The sequence below is a fragment of the Nycticebus coucang genome, chromosome 5 (assembly GCF_027406575.1).
Source record: "Nycticebus coucang isolate mNycCou1 chromosome 5, mNycCou1.pri, whole genome shotgun sequence".
NCBI classification, from domain to species: Eukaryota; Metazoa; Chordata; class Mammalia; order Primates; family Lorisidae; genus Nycticebus; species Nycticebus coucang.
The window spans coordinates 57,424,630-57,443,702 of record NC_069784.1 but is presented as its reverse complement, the minus strand read 5'-3'; the positions used below and the strand labels follow the sequence as shown (position 1 = coordinate 57,443,702).

The window sequence follows — 19,073 nt, the reverse complement described above, 5'->3', positions numbered from 1 at the left end:
TCCTCTACTAAGAAGACCAAAAATCACATTATAACAAAGATATTTGTACTAGAATGTTTATTGCAGCCCAATTCATAATTGCTAAGTCATGGAAAAAGCCCAAGTGCCCATTGATCCACAAATGGATAAATAAATTGTGGTATATGTACAGTGTGGAATATTATGCAGCCTTAAAGAAAGACAGAGACTTTCCCTCTTTCATGTTTACATGGATGGAGCTGGAACATATTCTTCTAGGTAAAGTATCTCAAGAATGGAAGAAAAAGTATCCAATGTACTCAGCCCTACTATGAAACTAAGTTATGGCTTTCATATGAAAGATATCACCCAGGCTGTTCTTGAAGGATTCACTCTCTATCTCTGAGAGGTTTGCTGCTGCTTCCTGATAGATTCAGCCAGGCTCACACTGGGGTTAAGAAGGAGACATCCAGCTATAAAAATAAGGCTCCTGGGGAGCTTATGGCCCTCTGATTTCAAGATTCTTCCTCCCAGCAAAGGAAGCAAGAAAAGCTTCACCTTTATCTGCTGCACCCCTTTTATTAAAAGAATTTGTTCTATGCCTGTAATCCCAGCAGTCTGGGAAGTCGAGGCAGGTAGGTTGCCTGAACTCACGGGTGTGAGACCAGACTGAGCCAGAGTGAGATCCCACCTCTAAAAACAAACAAATAGCTGGGCATTGTGGTGGTGCCTGTAGTCCCAGGTAGTCAGGATACTGTGAGCTATGATGCCACGGCACTGTACCAAGGGGTGAAGTAAGATTATGCCTTAAAAAAAAAAAAAAAAGAAAGAAAGGGTTTGTTTGTAAAATTTGAATTCAGTCAAAAGGCTGCAATTTTGACTACACTTAAGTACAGAGATTTTTAACAAATGTCCCAGGGCACACTGGTGTGCCAAGAGAGGATCTTAGGTGTGTCGTGAAATTTTTTCAAGATTATTAATTAAATTATTTTTAAAGAAGTTCAAAGTACAGTATGTATATTCTTTTCTTTACTCTTTTTTTGATCAACAAAATTTAAGTGTGCTGCAGAAGTTTAACTATAGTTTCAAGTGTGCTGTGAGATAAAAACGGTTGAAATACACTGACCCAGAAGGTCACATTTTGCCTTAAGACTGCAGGTTCCTCTCCCCCAAATGAGTGAGTAGGTAAGTAAGTGAATGAGTGTGAGTTGATGAATAAATAAAGGAGGAATAAATGAATACATGCAGAAGTCACTTGCACATGTTTGTTGAAGTGTTTTATAGCACTCAGATCATTTAGGTGCCTTTCCCTAAGATGTGTTGGGATCCGCCTGTCCCCTCTGTCAGGGAGAGGCTGTGTCCGTAAAGTGAGGCCCTGAGCTCCCTTCCAGGTACACCTGCACACTCACCCACCAGAAAAGTCCCTCTGAGCCAATGAGTGGGTCACAGAATGTTGCCGAGAATGGGCAGGGATGATCAGCCAGGAAACAGATATTTATGTATTGCATGAAACACACATTAGTGGAGAAAATAGGAGAGACATCCAAAGTGGGGTCCTTGGGAAAGGGGATCACACAGAAGCTGCACATTGGCTTCTGGTGTCCTCACTCATCAGGGTAGAGCCCCAGGAGAAGTTAGATCTTTCCCTTGCTTTGGACCACGCTGGAGAGTGCAGAGGACAAGGTCATTCTCCTTCCCACCTGGGAGGGGTCAGGGTGGGTCATAGAAAGCAGCCTTGGAGCCAAGGTGGTATGCAAGACAGGGGGCTTAATAGGAAGAAGTCCTTACAAGGTTTCATGCACCCTGAGCAGGAGGAAGTGGGAGATGGAGGCAGATCCTGGGGCCGGGGGAAGCAGGAGCAGGGTGAAGAGGGGGCCACATCCAGCTGGTGGTCTGGATGGCCTGCAGGCGGCCATCTCCAGTCCATCTTTGCTTCTGACTACTCTTGGCTTGCTGAGCTGAGGGACACTTCTGCTCGACTGGAGTAACTGTGCCCTTGGGGGGAAACTGCTCCTTGGCCTGGGGTGCACACAGGTCCTTGGTTTGAGGTGTGCACGTTTTTTGGCATTTGACAGCAGTGGCTGGCGGGGCTGCTTCATCTGCTGCTGCTGGGCCTTCTGGGGCAGGCAGTGCTGCTGCTGCTGCTGCTGCTGCTGCTGGGAAGACATTGCTCTGGTTCGAGTGAGCCTGAAGGAAATGCACAGGGACGCCATGACCAGCGCTCCCCACCAGCCTCTCTTCTGACTCCTGGAAGAGTCAGTTAAGGACATGCTATGTGATCTGATTAGCAGCCTCAGACTGATTAGTAGATTGATTCACACATGCACTGTTGTCTTTCTCTCTGTCTCTATCTTCATTCTTCTATGCTATTCTGATTTCCTATCATCCTTCATCCTCCTGTGGCCTCTTGACTTACCTCAATATGTAATTTACTTCTTGGTTTTACCAAGAAATAAGTTGCAATGCTGACTTGAGGGTAAAAATGTAGCTTAGGGCGGCGCCTGTGGCTCAGTTGGTAAGGTGCCGGCCCCATATACCAAGGGTGGCGGGTTCAAACCCGGCCCCAGCTGAACTGCAACCAAAAAATAGCCGGGCGTTGTGGTGGGCGCCTGTAGTCCCAGCTACTTGGGAGGCTGAGGCAAGAGAATCACTTAAGCCCAGGAGTTGGAGGTTGCTGTGAGCTGTGTGATGCCATGGCACTCTACTGAGGGCCATAAAGTGAGACTCTGTCTCTACAAAAAAAAAAAAAGAAAAAAAGTAGCTTAGGTATTTTACAAGGTTGACGCATGCAATCTCAGTGGACAGGTCTGGGCAACATCAACTGGCTACCTTGGACAGTGATGCAGGCGCCTGAGGGAGAGGCAAGGGGCATTCTCTGTCTCAGAGAGACGTGCTGTGGTGTGAGCAGTGGGGCTAGAGAAAGGGCATACCAGGAATGCAGAAGGCTACCTTCCAGTCCCTGCTCTACCCTGATTCCATCCTGTGGGCTGCTAAGGCAAGTTATGAATGTAGCTATGAGAGAGTGGTCCCAGCACTCCGGTGAAGAGCTGAGAGGCAAAGGACCCAAGCAGCAGCCTGGTTTGAAGGAGCGAGCACTGGTCAGGAAGGCCCAGGTGTGGTTCCAGGTCTAAACCTGCCCCTCGCCGACCTGTGTGCACCTGGGCAGTTGGCCTTCTCTGCACTTCTGCGCCCTTATTTGGAGGATGCTGATCTGGTCTGGAAGGGCTCTGAGGCCTTCTCAGTGCTGATGTTGCCAACTTTCTTTGCAGGCAGCATTCTTCATCTTCTAAGTGAGTGATTACAAGTGGGAAGTACAGGCCTCAGAGGATGGAGTGGTGGCAGCCAGCATAGTGGGGCACAGCACAGAATACCATACTCAACATACCTGTTTCTGAAAACCTAAACGCAGAGTTGAAAGCTCTCTGGTAGGGCCTAACGGTAGAATGGGGTATGAAAAAGCTTTAGAGAGGGCTCAGAATTGCTACAAAATGATGGGACTCCAAATACCTTTTCCCTTAATGAGAAAAATCCTCTTTCTGGGGTGGAGAGGGAGTCAAACTCAGAATTAAGAAATGAGTCATGGCCGGCAATGGGATTTTTGTGATTGTCATTTCCTTGATTGCCAAAAGGAGCTTGGCTTGGTGGCTGAAAGCAGCTGAAGGAGAAGGGATGAGTCCAAGTAGCTCCCAAAACAGACACATTCCCACTTATCAGAGGTAGCAACTGGACCCCAGGAGAACTGGCAAGTACAGTTACGTGGCAGCCACTTCTGGAAGCTTTATACAGTCCCCAACCTGCTCCAGGCACTCGGTGTGGTCCTGATAGCCACCTGCCAGGGGATTCTTCACCCACGTCTCCCATGCACTCCCTCCAGGGACTTGCTTTCACTGGCCTGTTTTAATGAAAAACACCCACTAGATATTTTCAGCACCCTGAGTGCCCGAGTTGACTTAACCCACTGAAGGAATTTGCTCAAATTCAAGGATTTAAGACCTTTTTAAAATGGAACAGATCTAAGGAGCTATTTTCAGACTGAGAGGTCGAAGAAACTTTAGAAGGAGGAAAAAGAGGGGATAGATGGGACTTGGAGCAATTCTGAAAAAAATATGAACATTCCCTTTGCTGCTAATTTCTGTCATTTATTGAACACTCACAGTGTGCCTAACACTGACAGCACTCTTCATGCCCATTTCATCTTGCCTTCATGTCATTGTCACCACTTTTCATATGAGAAAAGTGCAGCTGAGAAAGGTCATGTAAGATATCAGCAGAGATGAGAGGTGAGCTCAGATCTGGGTGACTAGAAGGGAGGGATAGTGCCAGGCTACAGGGAGGGATAGTGCCAGGTCACAGATTCCACCCCCTCACTGGGCCTTTCCCCAGTACAAATGCCCCTGTGTTTCTTCACTGGGGGCCATCCCCACAGTGTTCTAGGCGGTCACTGGAGCATGGGTAGGAGACAGTGTGAGCTGCCCCCACGTGCTGGTGCCACCACCCCCCCCACCCCAGGCCCAGGCCCAGGCCCACCGGGAACCTGGTAGTTGAGAGTGCTTGTGGGTTGCAACTGCTCTCTGCTGTAAGCCTGCCTCCAAAAAAGTAGGACTCTGTGAAATTTTGATTTCAGATAAATATTTTCAGAGTGTAAATATGTTCCAAATATTGCATGAAACATGTTATACTAAAAAATTACTTTTTATTTATCTGAAATTCAAGTTTAACTGGAAGGCTCTGTTTTTATTAGCTAAATGTAGCCACCCTGCTCAGGGCCCATGCAGATAGGAGGTGGAGGCCTTGTCCTCTGCTCCTGGCCTGGTCTGGCTTCAGCACCCCTCCCTAACCTACCCCCTGCCATGCCTCAGGATCTGCCCTGTGTCTGTGTTCATCTTGGCCACTGTTGCATGTGAGCCTGCTGAGAAGTGACAGGGACACCTCAGAATACTTTCCAAAGTATCTTCTGACTCTTTACCTCATTGACTCCTCATGACAATCGGCTGTGTAGTGTGATCTGGTTTCATGGACTGAAGGAGCATGCCCAAGGGACTTAACCTGGCTGCTCAGCACTGAGGCTGCGAGCAGGGCAGGGCTGAGAAGGTGCTGCTCATGTCCATTACAGCACAGTGGCCAGCATTGTCTGGCGAGCCAGTGACTATCCCTGGGTGGGGAGTCTTAAATAACAACCTTCTCTGAGCTCTCTGTCATATGTAGACAGAAGACTGCTCGTTTTTCAGGGTGAGCTTCACTTAAAAGTTAATCAGTCCCTTAATTTTCCCCTCCAGGGGACCCTCCTAAGCCCATTGATGTTGAGAAGGTAACACTCAGTGTCCAGGGTGACACCCTCTCCACCTGTTCCCCTTACTCTCTCCCACCCCTCTGTGCCCTTCCTGACGCAAACTCTGCACAGGGAAATATGCAAACAAGCCATGCTTCATACCCAGCACCCAGCTCCATGCCCAGCACCCAGCTCCGTGCCCGGCACCCAGATCCATCCCTCCTGTGTCAGTCACCCCTGTGCCTACTAGAATGAACTATAGTCCTCCTTATATTTTCCAGTCTGATCATTGGCCTCTTAATTTATCAATACAAAGCTCCTGCTTAGTTTTGAAGAATTCTGTCTTGTGAGAAAACTTGGCTTTTAACACAACCATCATCTCAGAGGATAGTCCAGTGGGGTTTGGGATAGTGGTCTGGACACGGCTGCCGTGAGGGCCCATGTGGACCTGATCATCAATACCCATGGCCCAATCACCCATAGAACCCTCAGCACATCACACCATTCACCTTGGCACTCAGCTGCCCTGCTGGCCACATTGTCTTCACTTCATAGCGAGGAAAACAGACTTGGAATGAGGCCCTGCCTTGCCCAAGGTCATGGAGGGATAATGTCATAGCCAGAGTTGGAGCATGGGTCTTCTAAGTTCATAGCTGTCATCAGACAGCAGGAAGGCACACAACACTGGGCAGCCTTTTAGAAGAGGCTGCACTGAGGACAGTCAGGAAGCCAGCTCTGGCGGCCTGCACCTCTTCTCACCCCATCCTCCTGCTTTCCTCCCTGGAACTGTGGTGCTTTCCTTCCACCCTCCCTCCTCTGATTGACCCCCTCTTCCCGGCACTGCTAGGCACAGGTGCATTGTTATTAATCATAACACCTGCCTAAGCACCTCCACATGCAGTTTTCACAGTACTCGATGAAGAAAGCTAATTGTATTATGCATTTTATAGAGGATAGAACTGTGGCTTTGATGGTGGCCAGACATGGAATCCAGGAGAAGGGTGGGCTCAGGTCTCTTAAATCAGTAGTAGCTGTTTTCTAAACACCCTGACTGGCTAGGGCAAGGGATTATGCTTTCAAAGAAGGAGGCACCCTCAAACCACCCTATGTTAACAACCCCTGCAGACAAGGCAAGCCTTGAGGAGCTGTGAGGGTGGATGCCCCACGGCCCCACTGTCCCAGCCTTGACTTCTGAGTCTGCCTTCTCGTCTTCAAAGGATCATGCTATGCTGTGCTGAGACCAGGCAGTCAGACTCTGCGTCTTCCTGCTTTAAGGATCAGACACCTGAGAGCAGGTGCGTGCCAGTGACTCCATCAGGGAGGGGAGGATGCTGGCAGGACTCATTTCTGAAGGTGAGTCAAAGTTTGAGAGATGCCAGCCCCACCCTGCAGAGAAACAATGGGGTATCTGGGAAGCAGAGGCCTGATTACTGGGAGGGAACTTGCCAAGGACAGTGCTTATAATTCAGCTCTTCATCCCGACCCATCTTCACTTTTGTCTCTGGACTTTGGGGACAGGAAAGGATGTTGGTGGCTCCATCTGGAGACATTTCACTTTGTGTCCAGGAATGAAACCAGACAAGACAGAAAGGAGTGCTGCTGGCTAGGAGGCCTGTGCTGGCAGGGGGACTGCAGGGCCTGGGGCCACACTGTAGCTGCCTGTCCAGCTAGGGGAGCATTCAAAACCCAGAGAGTGGAATCTCATTCTTAAAATCATTGGGTCACATTTGCTTTTTCTTAGTTTCTGGTGGATACTTAGTTAGCAGTCACGGCTTAAGATGTTTTAGTTTCAAGTTTCTCCCTCCACTAATTACTTAACAACCCGTCAGCCAGCACTTTAGAAGGTACCTCTTAGGGAGACCTTGTGACCTTTTTTAATGTGGGAAGTTCATGTGTAACATGAGTCATTTCACCCTCTAAAATTTATCTGTTTGCAAATAAGATGTTGGGATTACCATTAGTAATGGTAGGTATTAGGCATGATGACATTGAAAGTCCCACAAAGAAAGAACAGTGAGAATGTGCGTCCCCAAGGAGGTGATGGGCTGAGCCGTCCCCCACCCCCATCCCCTCTGTATGTTTCCACGAGACCTGGTTCTATGTGCTTTATAAAGGAGAGACAGCAAGTGCCAAGTGAGAGACCAGCTGTGACAGGCTACCTGACTCCTGGCTGTGGAAGGGAGGCGTAGGGTGCAGCGGTTTCCTCTGGGAGGGCGGCCAGTCTGCCCAGTGAAAGGCGGCTGAGGTGGACGTGCTCCTCACTCCTTCCTCTGGTGCAATGCAGTTGTGGTTAGAGACAGAGGGGAAGAGCTCAGAGAAGTAGTTCACCCCTCACTGGCTCTGAGACCTTGGACACATCTCTTTACTTTCCTGTTCTCCAAAATGGGAAGATTGGCCAAAGTGGTCTCTAAGGCCGAATGGGGTCTGGTGCCCACCCAGCATGACTGGGTCAGGGAAGGCATGCTTGTTTCTCTCTACTGGGTTGGTAATGAATTGGGGGTGCTGAGACTGAACTCAGGGCCAACCAGAGAGAGTGCCTTGATTGCTGGTGTCTGCCGTGAGAGGGGCAGTTACCATTCCTGGTCAGGCTGAAGCAGAGTGGGGACGTGTTAATAGGAGCACTTGAAGCGCTTCTGGAAGAAGAGAGGGCACAACTGTTTAAAGATCCAGCCCGTAGCTCAGTGGGTAGGACACTGGCCACATATACTGGGCTGGCGGGTTTGAAGCAAGCCCGGGCCTGCTAAACAACAATGACAACTGCAACAAAAAAATAGCCGGGTGTTGTGGCAGGTACCTCTAGTCCCAGCTGCTTGGGAGGCTGAGGCAAGAGAATCACTTAAGCCCAAAAGTCTGAGGTTGCTGTGAGTTGTGATGCCACGCACTCTACCGAAGGCAACATAATGAGATGCTGTCTCAAAAAAATAATAATTATAAAATAAAATAAAATAAAAAATAAAGATCCAGCACAAGCTGACACCACCTGTATACAATCCTGCCTTAGTCCCCAATACTCCCTACCATAGCCCCAGACAAAGGTATGCTTCTTCCAAAACTTGCCCCACACTTTCCCGCCTCTGCCATGGTGCCCCACTCCCAAATATCCCAGTGGAATTAATAATCTTCAGGAACTGTCTTAAATACTACTTTCTCCACGGCCCCTTTCCCAAAGGATGTGCTTCCTCCTCTGCTCAATATCCACAGACTTTTCTCTCCAATGCCTGAAGAAAAGCATACCCACAGATTTTTATTTATGCCATTTGGAATACTTTTCATGTAACATGAAACTTGATATACAGATGAATTATAAAATGTATGTAGACTTAGCACTTTCTGGTAGCGGGGGTTGCTTCACCCTCATCATGTACCTCTGTGTTCATCATGGGAGCCACACGCAGGTCACGTCCATAGTGCACATGTGAACAAACAAAGGGACGTGTGGATGAGCAGCCAGGTGACCTGTAAACGAATGAGCTGAAAAGAATCATAAACCTGTAATCAGAGATTTTGGCTTTACCGACAGAACCTCTAATCTCTTCCTAAATTCAGGTTGATACTTAAGTAGCTCTCCGTGTTATCCCATCTGTACACATTGTGCTCAACTCCTTCAATCTTGAAGGTCTATGCTGAGATCATCTGCTCCCTATACGAGACCTGGTGCCTGGCTATGTTATAGATGCATGTGTGTGTGCATGTGTGCGTGCATGTGTGGTTGTGTGCATGTGTGAGTGCATGTGTGGTTGTGTGCATGTGTGTGTGCATGTGTGGTTGTGTGGCTGTGTGTATGTGTGGTTGTGTGAATGTGTGCATGTGTGGGTGTGCATGTGCAGATGTGTGGCTGTGTGCATGTGTTTGTTCATGTGCATGTGTGTGTGTGTGTGTGTGCATGTGTGGACATGTGGATGTTTGCATTCGTGTGTTAATGTGTGTGTCTGCTTGTGTGGACGTGTGCGTTTGTGGGTGTGCTTGTGTGCATGTTCTGGGGGGAGGGTTCTTTATGTCCAGCCCCAGCCCAAACTCCCTAAGGTCATGAAAGATGTTCAGGACTGAACTTGCACCCCAGTAAAAACTGTCTGGCCAGCTAACAGAGTAGCAGTCAGGGAGTGGGTGGCCTAATTACCAAAAGATGCTGCCTAGTGAGTGAATCAGTGGGGGAGTAGGTGAAAGAGGAGGGAGTGAGCAGTGAGCACACAGTGAGAAACAAGCTGACCAGCCAGTTCACCCAGCACCATTTGTTAAATAGGGAATCTTTTCCCCACTGAATGTTTTTAATTGGCTTGTCAAAGATTAAATAACGGTAAGTAGCTGGATTCATCTCTTGGTTCTCTATTCTGTTCCAGACATCTACTTCTCTGTTTTTGTGCCAGTACCATGCTGTTTTGATCACTATTGATTTGTAGTATAGTCTGAGGTCTGGTAGCGTGATTCCTCCTGCTTTGTTTTTATTTTTGAGTAATGTCTTGGCTATTCGAGGTTTTTTCTGATTCCATATAAAACGAAGTATTATTTTTTCAAGATCTTTAAAGTATGACAGTGGAGCCTTAATGGGGATTGCGTTGAAATTATATATTGCTTTGGGTAGTATGGACATTTTAACAATGTTGATTCTTCCCAACCATGAGCATGGTATATTTTTCCATTTGTTAACATTCTCAGCTATCTCTTTTCTTAGAGTTTCATAGTTCTCTTTATATAGATCTTTCACGTCCTTTGTTAGATAAACTCCCAAGTATTTCATCTTCTTTGGCACTACTGTGAATGGGATAGAATCCTTAATTGTTTTTTCAACTTGACTATTGTTGGTATATATAAAGGCTACCGATTTATGAATGTTGATTTTGTAACCTGAGACACTGCTGTATTCCTTAATCACTTCTAAGAGTTTTGTAGTAGAGTCCCTAATGTAGGACCTTCACATGAAAGCTATAACCCAGTTATAACCTAAGAATAGGGAGAAAGGGGAAAGGGAGGGGGGGAGGGAGGGGGAAGGAGGGGGATTAATGGGATTACACCTGCGGTGCATCTTACAAGTGTATATGTGAATCCTAGTAAATGTGGAATGTAAAGGTCTTAGCAAAATAACTAAGAAAATGCTACAAAAGCTATGTTAACTAATGTGATAAAAATGTGTCAAACGATCTATGAACCAAGTGTATGGTGCCCCACGATCATACTAATGTACACAGCTATGGTTTAATAAAAAAAAAAAAAAAAAGAAACAAGCTGACCAACCAGCCGCCTAACTGGCCAGTTCACTGAGCAACTGACTAGCTGGCTGGGGGTTGAACTGCTGTACCGACTGGTTGGCTGGCTGGCTAGTGACTCATTTTGAAAGGCAGATCCTGGCACAGTGTAAGAAAGGAAGCCCTGTTGGATGGAATCAGGGGACTAAGGGCAGAAACAAAAAAGAATTATGTGTGCAGGAGCCCTAAGAAGTGTGTCACATGAGCTGGACCTGCATTTCTTGATATTCTTTCTTTCTCTTAGGAGTTTCCTGAGATTTCTCTTCTTGGTGTTATAGAAGACATTTCTCAATGACACTTGTTAAGAGAAGATCTAATTCAAGACCACGAGTTAGGCGCAGGGACATCTGCAAAGTGAGTCTGCAGTGAAGAGAGAGTGTGGCCTGTATCCCGAATACAGAAATACAGTGCAGAAGTGGGTATAGCCCAGGAGCAGGGCAGGGGTCAGCGGTCATTTACTAAAAGAAAATGTCCCCGATAAGGGGAATTGTGACCAAAGCAGCCTGACAGGATTCTTGCTGAAGATAAGCCAGGGTGGTCAGACTTCACCTGGAGGGTGTGGGGGCCCAGGGAGTCCAATCAGATACCAAGGAGGTCAGATATCAAGGTGGGGGGTACTTACAAAACTTAGTAGGGTTCTTTGCTAAAACTGGATTTTATAATCCAGAATGGGCTTAGGACAGCGGTTCTCAACCTGTGGGTCACACCCCACAGAAACTGTTATTAAAGGGCCACAGAATTGGGAAGGTTGAGAACCACTGGCTTCGGAGAAGGTACAGGAGCCTCACCGGAGTTTGGTCAAGCAAAGAATCTTTGCCACTGGTCAGCTAGCCTCATTGGGTGTGGCCTGAGGTAAAGACCAGGTGTAACTCCCTCCTGGGAAATGGTTGAAGTAACAGGATGTTTCCATCAGTGGCACTGCCCAGTGGGGAGCCTGACTGCTCCTGGGCCATGGGCCCCAGAGGACGGGGTGCTGGGCTCAGATTGTCCCTGAGGTCAGAGAAAGGGGCTGCTGTGTTGGCAGCTGAGATAAGGAACCAAACCAAACAGACAAGTTAGCTGATACCAGATGCTGGGCCAGTCTTTCTGGCTGGTGAGCTGCTGCCCACTCTCTGAATGCACAAACATTTCTGGGAAGTGGCTGCTGGGAGCAGCAAGCAAAGGCCACCAGCGTCAGCCCCAGATGGTGCTGCATGAGACCTGAGATGTTCCGCTGAGGGCCAGGCTGCGTAGTTTGGGGAGCCTGCTGGCCTGCAGCGAGACTGGCCTTGCACACACTCAGGCCGCTCAGCCACAAACAGACTGTTCTGACATTTTCCCACCAGCTGGGTGAGAGGGGAAGGGTGAGGATAGCACCCCGTCGTCCCCATCCCCCTCAAACACTTCCACTCCACAGGTCTTGACATGGCTCCACATCCCTCACACTTGACCCCAGCCTCCTCTCTCTGCGGTCATTCTTACCCCTTCTCTCGGAGCAGATATCTCTGCTCTGGCCATAAGCCATGCTGAACTATTTACAGTCTTCTTTTTTTCTTTTCCCTTTCCAATAATGTGCTTTTTTTCTCTTGTTGACAAGTCAATCCCTCTACCTTGACTACCATTCCTAACCTGTACCTGAATAATCCCAGCACTTCAGAAAACGGTTCATTTCTTTTTCTTTTGCAGTTTTTTGCTGGGGCTGGGTTTGAACCTGCCACCTCCGGCATATTGGGCCAGCGCCCTACTCCTTTGAGCCACCAGCACCACTCAGAAAATGGTTCATTTCTTCCCTGAACTCCTACCCAGCTGCTCAAGTTCATTCAGGAAGGTCCTGTCCCAGCACCAGCCTGCTGTTTTGGGATAGAATACCCACTGGTCTCTGCCTCCTTTAACTGAGTGCTCCTTGAGGGCAGGGCTGCTCTCCACTTCCCTCTGACTTCACATTTAGCAGAGTACCAGGTCTGTAACAGATGCACAGTGAATGTGTACCCATGATGTCAGCTGTATGGTTAGTCCAAAGGGTGCATGTAAGCATGGGCCCCTCGATGTGGCTGAGGTAGAGAGCTCACCTCTGTGACTGTAAGCCAGGGAAGGGCAGGAGCCTGTCTTTTTCTCTGCTGGCTCCTTCCACCTCCCCAGTGCCCAGCTCACACAGGGAGGTTGATCAGTGCTGCTGGGGTTGCCCAGGGTGATAGTCACAGATGGAAACAAGACAACACTGGCATCCATACGTCAAATGGGTAGACAGCCAAAAAAAAAATCTCTGTACCTGGTGAGGTAATCTATAATTCTGTTCCTGAATAGTTTGCTGCTTGCTCCCCCTCCTGTCCTGGCTGAGTGACTTGCTCTGCCTGGGAAATGCAGACTCTAGGAGCCAGGATTCACTACACTTCCTTCCTGTCCGCTGTGAGGACTGGCTGTGCTCCAGAGTGAGGCTGCTCTGTCAGTCTGGGTCCCAAAATCTAGTTGATGTACAGCAGGACTGCAGCTGACCCTCGCTGGACAAGCAGGGAAGTGAGAAATAAGGTCTGTGTTTTAAATCACTGGGATTTGTGGTTTATGGGACACCAAAGCCTAACTTAGCCTATCCTGACCAATAATGCTGGAATATACCAGAGCTGTCCTCTCTCTCCAGGGAGATTCTCCTTCTAGTTCTACTTGACACTGGCCAGATGGAAGGTATGGAATGCTTAAGTCCATTGTATGTAAATGGCAGCCAATATGGCGTTTCTGGTGTGTCCACACGTGTGCATATGTGATTGTGTAGGCAGAGGTGGAGGGGAGAGGAAAGGGATGTGTAGAAGCCAGCCTGAGCTTACACAGTTCATGGAAAGAACCATCTATTTGTGGGTTACTGATATTTTTCCCATGAATAGCTTTCTGTCTGTGCTTGGAAAGCCGAATAAACCATCTCCTTCCTCCCTCTGACCTCGGGACCTTGTGCCAAACCACATCACAAGCGGGCTCTTGGCTCTGGGGCAGAGCACCACCTGCTGGGAGCATTGCTCAGTGCACCTGTCTCTAAGGCAGCGGGTCCTTACAGAAGGAGGCTGCTGTGGACCCACAGGTCAGAGCCCCCAGAGCAGGCTGAGGCTGTAGTGATCCCTGCGCCTCACTCTACAGGCAGAGAAACCGCCGGCCAGAGAGCCCTCAGCTGATCCGCCTCCCACTCCATGGCCTCTCGAGCTGGATTACACTGTTCTCAGAGGCAGACAGGTGACTCTTCTGTTGGGCCCAATGCCTTTGTAGGGCACCTTTGCCAGTTACAGGTGGCAGCAGGCAAGATGCAGACAGGCTGGTTTGGGTCAGTGCACAGGGTGAGAAATGGGAAAGGACCTGAGAGCGTTCAGAAAAGTCACCCTGGGTGGGGAATGGGAGCTCTCTCTGGAACGGATTTCACTCACCAAACAGCTACTGCAACAGAATGCTGGACTCTGCACATCGCAGCCCCATCTCTGCAGAGGAAGCACCACTCCTGCTTAGTAACCAAGGAAGCTAACACCCAGAGAGGCTGTGTAGCTGGGAAATGATTAGGCCAGAATTTAAGCCGTTGTCACTTTGGTTCAAAGATAGGATTTAGTACTGAATCATGCTGTCTCTCCACAAAAGCCACGGCTCTGCATGCTTGGTGACCATACCTTTCTACACAGGGAATGTTGATGGTGTGGCTCAGAGAGCACAGGCCACATGGTGCGGTCTTACAGGACATGATGGGGCTGCAGGATGGCAGGGCACAGAGCAAGGGGCTTGCTGTATATGACTGGTGTATAAGGAGAGCTGGCTTGGCCACAGGCTGTGCTGGGGGAGCAGCAGCCCCAGGTGAGGGTGAGGCTACCTCCTCCCAACCTCACAGTGGTTTGAACACACATATGCTTCATCCACACACCTGTAAGGACCTCTAAGTGCCATACCCTGTGTTTGGGGAACAAACAGGTGGTGAGGAGGGTGGGCGGACAGGAAACCAGGTGATTACAGCAGTGTGTGATGACTTCTGGCCAGCTAAGCGCAGCCGACTATCAAGCATTACCCAAGAGGCCCATAGTATACTTAAATCTCACCTGAGGCTCACCAAAGTCTTCCAGACAAGGTAACATTGAATGAAGACCTTCATCATCTTTCCCTTTAGGAATCCTGACCACAACAGACTTCCATCAGTGACAGAGTGGAGAGAAGTAGCCAGTGCTGGGGTGCTTGTGGGAGGCCTGGGAAAGCCTGTGTGTGCTCCTGGATTGTGGGGGCATGGTGGCCCTGGCAGGGTGAAAGTGGGACACTGGGGTGGACAGGAAGGCACCCTTGCCCTGAGACCCATGCTGAGAATGTGTGACCCATGCTTAGGGGCCAGAAGACCTGTCACATGTCACCTCTGTGAATTCAGGTTGTGAATGAGCCTTTAGTATAGTTATTTGTTTAAAGGCTGCTCTGGCTTCAGTTTAGTTCTGAGGCAAAGGTCTTTAAAAAGGAAGCCAGTTAGAAAGAGGTCCCCAGATAGAATGCAGCCATGGAGGAGGAGACTTGAGCCGAAGGCCACACATACCACCTCAGAGGCAGTGCCCATCACCAACCTCAGGGCTGTTGTTAATTTATTTAAGGTAGTGGAGAGTGCTCTAATTAATGCCCAGATCCCCATCTTCTTCCTGCAAGAATTCCTTCTGGCTTCCAGCCCTGGGACAGACAGCCCCTCTTGGCTCCATCTGGAGGCCAGAGGGGCTTGTGACCAGACCCAGGCTGAGTGCATGTGTTCTTCCCCGGCTGCCGTGAGTGTCTGCTGGCTCTGCACACCTTTCCACATGCTGCTGGTGCCTGCTGTGGCGTCTCCTGTCTCCTACTTTTCCCTCTCCACTTCCACCTGCCCTGCTACCACTGGTCATATGCTCCTGGGGTAGCAGAGCCAGCACTGTCCTATTAATGCCCCCAGTCTGTTTCAAGGACAATCAAAATAATCATCTTAAAAAAAAAAATCAAAATCAAGATTCTGACTTTTGAGTCTGTCCACACAGGGAGCCCTGGTTGTAACATGTGGCATAATGAGAGACCAACAGGCAGTGTTATTAAGACTGTGGTAGCTGGTGGCACTTTCCCAACTGTTCACAAAGAGAACAGCATCCACGTGTATATGTGGCTGCACACAGACACGCACTGAACATATGTGCACACGCACTTTGCCTGCAGGGAAGCAAGGCCAAGGCCATTACCCTGATGTAGTCTCATGTGGAGAATGAAATCGGGACAGTCAGGGAAGGCTTGATGGGAACATGGCTGCTGTTGTCTATCAGTCTGAAAAGTTGCTGCCTCCCTCCCCCATCAGAGAAGCCCCAGCACACACGCTGTGTCACCATTCACATCTTGTTTCCTTAAGGAGCAACAAAAAGGACTCCTTGCCAGCCCAGCCAGGCTGTCCAATAGCATCACCCAGAGTGTCCCTCCACTAACTGCCACAGCAAAACGTGAGGAAGACTCACCCCTGCCTGTCCTGGAAAAGGTTTTAGCTGAACCTTGGCGGGGACCATAGTCAAAATGATGGACCTGCACAAAAGATAGCCCTGTAATTTTTTTCAATTTTTTATTTTGGAATAATTTCATATTTACAGAAAAGTTGCAGAAATACTATAAAGGGTTTCTAGATATACTTCACTCAGTTTCTCTTACATCTTCCTTTCCTTCCTTTTAAATTTTATAAGAAATTATGCATTTTATTTGTTTCTAATGGACAAGTAAAAGTTATTAAATGATGTTGTGAAATATGTACACATTATAGAAAGGCTACACCAAGCTCATTGACATAGACGTCACTTCACATACTTACCTTTCTTTTGTGGTGAGAACACAGAATCTGCTCTCCTAGTGATTTTCAAGTATAAAATACATTGTAATGCATTGTGACTATTAGTCACAATGCATTACAATGTATTTTATACTTGAAAAAACAGATCTCTTGAACTTGTTTCTTCTTTTTTTGTACCCTTTGAAAATATCTCCCCTAACCCTCCTCAATCCCCCCACCCACACCGTTCTGCTCTTTGCTTCTATGACTTCAAGTTTACAGATTCCACATATAAGACGAGGTGGTATTTTATTTCTGTGCCGAGAGAGAACATATTTGAATCTCAGTTCTGTAGCTACTTAACCAAATAGTCTTGGGTGAAGTTTATTACCTGCTCGGTTCTCACTTGCTTCATTTGTAAAATAAAGTCTGTGTTTTCTATGGTGGTCATGAACATTACGTAGGATAGAGTGCTGTGGTCCTGCTGCAGTGCCTTGCTATAGCAGTGACTTACTGTAGTGTTACATTTTATTGATACCTCTACATACCCGTGTCTCCAAGACTGTGTGTGTGTTCCCTAGAGGGAGAAAGCCTAGTCGTAAGCCTGCAGAAGCATCAGGGTGGCCTCACTCCCAAACTTACCTCTTTTAATGTTTTCCATGACTGTGACTAGTTAGGAGAAGAAGAGATTAAATAAGGATTAGAGTGAGTCACCTCATAGTGAGTCAGAACTGGAAGGAAGTTGAGAAACACCCAGTGAGCTCATGTCAGGTACAGGTGAGGACACGGAAGCCTAGAAATCAGGGACAGCTTGCCCAGGACCACATATGAGCCAGTGGCAGAGCCAGGACAGTACTGTGGTCTCATACTCTCTCTTGGGTACTCTGTATTCAGAGGCACAGTGCCTGCTACTTCTGCTGAGAAAGAGCATCCTGTCCCATAGATCAGCAACCCTTGGAGATGTAAGCGAAGGATTGCTTGGAGGTCTCAGGGCAGAGAAGGTAGTTCCCTTTTTATTTCACCTATGAGTGATAAGGAAATAGCCATAGTCTAACTCCTGAAAGCTGGCCTAAAACTCCCAGAAAACAGGGATTAAATAGCAGGAGTCTGGGGGCAAAAATGACTATTTTTTGAGCATGGATAGAACCCTAAAACAGGAACAACACATCTCTGTTGTTGATGTGACTGAGCTGATGGCACCTGAGTGGACCGGGAAGGGGATTCAGCATAGCTGGGAATGACGCAGGCCTGCTCATCCTCATGCCAGGCATTGGTGATTCCCTAGGAACCCCAACCTGCCAGGGCACCTGTGCAAACCTGTAGGAGAAGGTGGAGCCCACCAGACCCAGCCGCACCCCTGGGAAGGGCTCCTTTCAGAGGGTTCTAGATTGCCAGTGCTCCTGGGAAGGAAGTGCTGGGGCTTCTTCACAGAATCCTACTAGCTGGGGCCCAGTATAGAAGGGTCGGCACCAGGCACAGAGTGGGTGAGTGACACCTGCACTTTCCCTCGGCTTGTGGTGGAAGGGACAAGGGAAGGAAGGGCAAACCACCATTGCCAGTCAGGAGTTTGCTCAGTTTACACCTTAGAAAGGCTAAGTTGGCCAAGGTTAAAGCAAGGTGAAAGTAAGGAAGGGGTATTTGGACCCAGGGCAGTCAGACTCCAAGAGGGGTGGATGCTCTCATCCTGTGCTTTACCACACCACCTTCCAGGGAATTTTATTTGGAAAAGAAAAGCTTTCTGCACTCACTCACACATATGCATAATTCTCTGAGGAAGGCATGCACCTTCCAAGCCCTGAGTGTCACACCCTTCATCCTGAAACTGTTCTTCTGTGGAAATTCATTCAAGGTAAGGGTCAGATGCCACTGTGGAGTATGGCAGAGGCCTGGAGAAGGGGAGAGAACAAGCCACTGGGTCCCGGGAACAGAGCTGGACTCTGTCCTCTGAGACTGTGCACAGGAGTGACAATGCGACGTGAGTGTGTGTTAGGGGGTGAAGACATCCCTGATTGTAATCAACAGCACCTCTCTGCTCAGGGTCCCTCCCAGCACTCAGCATCAGTCTGTAAGTTCACATAGTTGTTTTGAGTGTCAGCCCTGTGTGAGGTTTACGAGCATGTGGACATCCATGGGCTCATACCCACGCATGAACAGGGGCTGTGTGTACACGCCTGTTTGCCTTCCCAAAGGTGGATGGTAAGTCTGGAAGGATGTGGTCCAGACTTTGTGCTTCTGGTAGAGACTAGCACAGTAAAAATTCTTGGAGTAACCCAGGGAAGGCAGACTAGAAAGCCAGACGGTCCTGAGTTTGAGTCTCAGACCTGCCACCTGAAAGTCATTATTATTATGAGTAACTAAGGACCCTCTCTGATCCCCAGTTCCCACCTGTTGTGGGAATAATGATACTCACCTCCGTAGGGTGGTGCAGGAATGCAATGGGTGCTCAGCATCCTCCCTGTCAGTCCAGGGGGGATGGGAAGGTGCCTCCCTGACTTGTCAGCCTCAGTTCCTGCTCCTCTCTTGCTGGGTAGCAGAGCCTGACTCAGGAAACATGGCTAAAGTGACAGGTGAGAATCACCATGACCAAAGCTGCCTGGGAACGTCTCAAGGAAGGGATCCCCATGGGCAAGTGGCACTGCCACATGGGCCACTTACACCTAGACTAAATTACGTTTCCTGCTACGAACACTCGTTGAGACGCTCTGCTCTGCTTCACGGGGCCTTGCCCCTTGAACACTCGTTGAGACGCTCTGCTCTGCGTCGCCAGGCCTTGCCCCTTGAACACTCGTTGAGACGCTCTGCTCTGTGTCACTGGGCCTTGCCCCTTGCCACGCTAATGTGTATTCCTTTGTCATGCATTTGTGTC

General features: G+C 48.6%; 1 protein-coding gene across 1 annotated transcript; it reads right to left on the bottom strand.

Moving 5' to 3' along the window:
• Positions 1-1,752: 1,752 nt before the first annotated feature.
• SPRR4 (small proline rich protein 4) lies at positions 1,753-2,126 on the bottom strand. Its single transcript, XM_053590586.1, is given in 2 exon segments — positions 1,753-2,036; positions 2,039-2,126. Coding segments are annotated over 2 exon segments (372 nt in total).
• Positions 2,127-19,073: the final 16,947 nt, after the last annotated feature.